At 33.4% G+C, this 6189-nt stretch overlaps 1 protein-coding gene across 3 annotated transcripts in view; it reads left to right on the forward strand.

Moving 5' to 3' along the window:
* The window catches only part of LOC106473700 (SCY1-like protein 2), a 263864-nt gene that overhangs the window by 178578 nt on the left and 79097 nt on the right, over positions 1-6189 (forward strand). For all 3 annotated transcript variants that reach the window (XM_022403165.1, XM_022403153.1, XM_022403159.1), the window contains one exon: positions 3597-3757. In XM_022403165.1, coding sequence (XP_022258873.1) covers positions 3597-3757 — 161 coding nt within the window. The remainder of the gene's footprint in view (positions 1-3596; positions 3758-6189) is intronic.

The raw sequence follows: 6189 nt of genomic DNA on the forward strand, positions 1-6189 counted from the left end.
ATATATATATATATATATATATATATATATATATATATATTGTATTATATATATATATATATGTATTATATAGTTATGTAAGAAATATACCCTCATACGTCACAGACATTACTGAACTACTTAGGACCAAATAGAGGGCGGGCCAGGAGAACCATTTGGCCTGGACTTCAAGCTGAAAGGGGGGTCTCAAATTTAAACACTTGTTATTTTTTTTGCATTTGTTAAGTTTCGCGACTTGTTTTTATATGCCTTCCAATCAGACCAAAATGTGGCATACACTCTCAGCTTTAAGTTGCAAATTATATATACAAATTAAATATTCAAATTATGTTTCACTTTTTTGGGGGGCTAATGATAGTCTTATTTTGTTTTCATGTGTAGTCATTTTTTTTTATTATAGCCAGGGGCCTCAAAAAAAAATAGAAATTGCCCGGGTTTCTCTGGCCCTCTGAGAGAGCCTGGAACTAATTTATCCTAATATATCTGAGTTGAGTGTTTCTGCTGCACATTAGGCAGAGCTGTAGACACTATAAAGTAATACAGAGTCACTTCATGGACATTTGTATTGGCAGGCATTTAAAGTCTCACTCATGACTTATGATTCACCTCCTTCACATTCCAGTCTCGCCATTTGCCGCATTTAAATGTTTTTAATAAAATGCTTCAAATATGCTAAACATTAAGATTCATCAAACTTTGTTTACTTTTAATGATACTAAAGTAAAAATGCATTTTTCCAAAACACTGCCAAAAAAAATATGTTTTTGTGGCGTTTAAAATTTCTTGGATATTTTAAAACATTACTAATCATGCAGTGTCTAATTAGTTTGTTATTTTTTATAAGAATCACCTAGTTTGTGCGAAATCTTAATATATGCTGTCTGATGAAATGTAAAAATAATATTCCACAAGAACTTATATAGTTGATAAATATGAGATAACAGAATTTAAGAGCATTCTCTACAACTGCGTGAAAACTTAGGAGGCGTTAAAAAACTCTGTTCTCTTAATTTGTCATTCTAATTCTCTTTCTTTGATAATATTTTATTGAAGTGACAGGAATTATCAGAAATCTTGCCATGACAACCAAAATAAACTTCGCTGAAGATAGATGCGATATATTATAATAGAGAAAAACTAATTATAAGCCTAATCACACCCTTCTTCCCTAGATCGTAATTACTTTGTGATACATATAAATAGTTTAACGTCAGATTTTGCGCTAGTAATTTATCAATGACTCTGATGATGTGATTAAAGTTATAATCAGTCTTACTGTGGTGTAATAACATCTTATTACCAACTAACATAACATATTTTTCCAACTAAGCCGTTTTATAATTATAAAATTTAAAAAATGACGTTCATAATCTTTGATGTTATGTTCTTTAAATTTTTTGCAGAAATTTGCTAATTCTCTGAACTACAATCGCATGTCTGGTGCACAAGAGCTGATATTAAGCGTTCTATATACTGTTATAATTGAAGTATGTGAATACTATATATAGTATTTTGTAAGATTTTACTGTTTTTTTTAGTGTAACTGCAATTATAAAAAAGCCACATTCACATAATTAGTTGTAACTTTCAGATTATTTATAATAGAGCCCCCCAGTGGCACGGCGGTCTGTCTGCTGACTTACAACGCAATAATCCGGGATTCGATACCCGTGATGGGCAGAGCACAGATAGCGCATTGTGTAGCTTTGTGATTACTTACAAACAAATAAACAATTTATAATAGAAATAAATAACTCAATGTAAGCATCATATTACTGAAAAAAAAAGTTTTTACGAATGATAAACGCTAATAGTTCAACTATGGGAATAAAGTTTTTCATCTAATCTCTAAAAAGTAATGACATGTTAATGTTGTATACTCGTAACTTAACATGTTTATAAGATTTTGGACCTATTGGCGACCTGAAAGCATATTTCTTCCCTGTAATTCTCAATTATTTAAGTACTCTAGGAAAACCTATACGTCACCTATTGTGGACACCTGTACTGTGATCTTAGTAATGTCTGGTAAGCCTAGAAATGAAGCATCTTTCTAAACAGGTTTGCATAAAAGCTTTTTACTTCCCTATTTTAACAAAGGAGAGACAAGGCATAATCCATTTAACGTCAAGCACCAATCCATGTTTTGTCGGAAGTTGAACATTAAAAATATCATCATCATGAAAATTGTTTTGTTGTTGTTTTTTTTGTTTCAAACGCACTCGTTTAGATAATACAAAGGAAAAAATGACGAAACATGTAAAGTTATACAGGATCATACAGCCGTGACATTCTCTAACTGCTTTAACAATATAAGAATGGCACGATAGTTTTGTTAGGATTAGAAATGAACTGTTAAGAGTATAGATATTGATCCAGTTTGGCAACAAAGTTGGTATTGTGCTATTCTGTAAACCATGAAGAATATCTGAAATAACTGCTAAAGTCATTCCAAACATTCCCTTTTTCTAGTTGCTATTACATATATTACAAATTGTCTTAAGCAGTTATTGTATGTGATTTTTCTCATTCGCCATCATAAGTGTTATCTTAATAGTATTATCAATCAAATAATGAGGAAAACTATTTCTTTAAATTGAAAACTGTCTGATGAAACCCAACTAACTATTTTATAAACCCGGTGTTTTAAAATGTATATTATCTTTTTTTATCTTACAAGTAAATAACTGTCAAAATGAAAATGTCTAGAATATATTAGTTATCTTTTGGTAGCACTCCATTCGTCTGTGTCGCTTAGCAACAAAACTACATATATATTAGATTCGAAGTTAAAAACACTAAGAAACTGTCGTAACTATACAAAGGTCACATAAGTTATTTTAACTGTGTAGGTCAAATCAGCTTAGAAGGGCAAAATTGCCTTAACTGTACAGGTACATTAACTTGCAGGGGCAGCAACTATCTTAACTGTATAGGTCGCACTTCAGCTTACAGGGGAACAACTTTCTTAACTGTACAGGTCACATCAGCTTACAGGAGCAACAACTATCTTAACTGTATAGGTAACATCAGCTTACAGGGACAACAACTATCTTAACTGTATAGGTAACATCAGCTACAGAGACAACAACTGCATTTTCGCAGTTTGGGATTAATAACTCTCTAAAGTGTGATCGGATTTGTAAATTAAGGTTGACACTCCTCATCACACTACAAAACAATGGTCCGGATCATTGATCATTCTAGATATGGGAAGGATTTTCTGAGTTTTTGAAGGTTATATTTCACATTATGCAATCTCGAAAAGGAGCAGCGGGGCGATGGCATGCAATCTCGCTCATTGCCCTTGTTACAAATATATATATTTTCTTGGGTATTTTAGAAATTTCAAACCCTCTATCTGCATAAAATTGCTATTAACCAGTTTGTTCTGTTGTTCTGAAAAGAAATCCTTAAATAACCATCCATAAATGCAGGAGCTAAATGTGTTTTCAGAGACTAAAACACTGAGAGCAAACGACTGTAAGCCAGTTTCATAAAATGTTACGAAAAATGTTTGGTTCCTCTTAAAATGTTTCCTTTAACAATATTCATACCATGAACATTTTGATTTGTTGTTTTTGTGTTCGTTCCAGGAAGCATCCGTGTTTATCTTTGAGAAACGTGTGGCAGATAAACTTCACAAACCCAAACGAAAAGAAACCATCACAGAAATCCTGAGATACGGTGTTAGACAGCTGGACCGATTTAAACATCCCAAACTATTAACATTATATCATCCTATCGAGGAGTCAAGGTGAGATTATGTGATAAGTTTCAAAAATAACGGTAAGTTTACGGACTTACAACACTGAAATCTAGGGTTCGATTCCCCATAGGTGGACACAGCACTAAAATAATCAACCAGCCAACTTGTTGAAAAGACACTCATATTTATATACAATGTTTTGTTATTATAGAAAGAACTATTTTGTATCGTATTTTTCTTAGGCCCCCACTTTAGAGAAGATCTAAATAACACAAAGATATATATCGTTTAACTTTTAAGTTTGAATACTATATTTTTTTCTGAATTGTTTATTTGCTTATTCTTAAACGCAAAGTTGCACAATGGGCTATCTATGCTGTGCCCACTATATGGATTGAACTGTGTATTTTAGCGTTATACCCCGTTAAATTAACGCATTTTCATCACATTTAAAACATTTTCAAGCTTAAACGAAAGTTTACTAATTACTTCAAGCTCTCTAGTTACACGAGCAGTCCTACTCTGTTCAATTACTTCGGGTGGAAAATAAAGTTATATCAAGATCGTGCAAAAACCTTTCCCTTGGCTTTTGAATTCCAATAATTGAAAAGTAATGTAAGTGACATGAGCTTTACGATTGATACTAAAAAACGTGTTAGCAGTAAAGAATTCACTGGTGCTGTACCTTCAGCTTTCCTCCGCACCACACAATAACAAACTTATTGATTTTAACAGCTTTGCAAAGGTATATAAACATGCACCATACTTTCATACCTGATCCTAGGAAAAATCGTTATATATGTATGCAACTATGAAAGCACCAATATGTTGTTTTGTTTCCATCCTGGAGGTTTTACAGTTTTTACGGTTTTAACTACATTTTCATTTTCCTACTTTTACACATAAGTTTGTGTTTAGGATATATAACACCTTTAGAAAGAATCGTGCATAGTTAAAAACTGTACATAAACACTTTTTCAATTATAATGAGGGACGAGCGTGGTCAGTGTTTAACCTGTTGGACTATGGATCTGTGGATTCAGTGTTCGCGTTCCGTTATCTAAAATAAAAATAATACTTGGGCTCCGCACTTTGAGACCGTTGGAGGGGGGGGGGGGTATAAAATGAGGGTCAAATCCCTCTGTTCGGTTAGACAAGAGTGGCTCAAGATTTGGCGGAGGATGCTGTCGACAAGTTGCCTTCTCTCTATCAGTTGAAAATTAAATACAACTAGCACAGATAGCTCTAGAGTAGCTTTACGCGAATATCCGAAAACAGACAAATTATACGAGAAAATCAACGGTCATATCTAAATCTGTTTTTTTAACGGCTCCCCCAGTGGCACAGTAGTATGTCTACGGACTTACTCTGCTAGAAACCGCGTTTCGATACCCGTGGTGGGCAGTGCACAGATAACCTATTGTGTAGCTTTGTGCTTAACTACAAACAAACACATTTTCTTAACGAGTCTTCTGCTGCCAGAGGAGTCTAAAAACAAAAATATTAAGCTCTAAACAATATAGCTCTTAATTATGTTTGAATATGAATTCATCTTTGAGTAATAAACTTCCGAAACATCCAAAGTTAATAATGTATCCTTATACATAAGGTACCAACACGAAAGACTTAATGACGTTGTACTTATAAATAAAATTGTGTTCTACTATCTACAGATGTGTCACTTATCATTGACAAGTACTATTAGAGACCTGGAATGATATAGTTAATATTCTACAGATATAGTATTGCGATTTATTTGAAAAAAAAATCAAAATCTAACTCTTAAAATATTTCCGGTGACTTTTCAGACATTAGCTAAGTCACTAACTTCATTTGATTACGTCATTGTCTGTTCGGGATGTACGAGTTGATAATAGATCATATTTCTCTGCTGAACTTGTACGTTTAAAGATGTCACGACGTCATTACCATATCTTATATATTAGGTCGTCAAGAAATTAACGTCGCTTTTTTTAAAATGAAAAACACGAAAAACTTGTATATCAAAACAAAACATTTATTAAATGAAATAGTCTCCAGTCTTATCGATGATGCTTTTCCATCTTACAATCAGGTTGTTAATGACCTGATTAAAGAAATCACTTGGCTTCGAAGCAAAAAACATGTCGACGTTCTCTTTAACACCTTCCACAATTGCATACATTTTCCTATTAAGATGGTGTTGCAGCAAATGAAAAAGATCGTAATCTGATGGTGCCATATCTGCAGAGTATGCTGGGTGGGGGAGAACTTCCCAACCCAATTCCATAATCTTGTGTTGCATGCATTTTAGTTGAGAAAGACGTTTCTGCGGACTATAGATCTCTGTATTGACAGTTCGCTGTAGACTGATGAGTTCGAAATGAATTACTCCTTTGATGTCCCACCAATGGCAAAACATCACTTTCTGCGGATAGAGTCCAGGTTTTGGGGTCGGAAGTGGTTCTTGTTTAGAACTGAGCCATTGTTTTTGGCGTTTA

This window comes from Limulus polyphemus, unplaced genomic scaffold, assembly GCF_000517525.1.
Source record: "Limulus polyphemus unplaced genomic scaffold, Limulus_polyphemus-2.1.2 Scaffold133, whole genome shotgun sequence".
NCBI classification, from domain to species: Eukaryota; Metazoa; Arthropoda; class Merostomata; order Xiphosura; family Limulidae; genus Limulus; species Limulus polyphemus.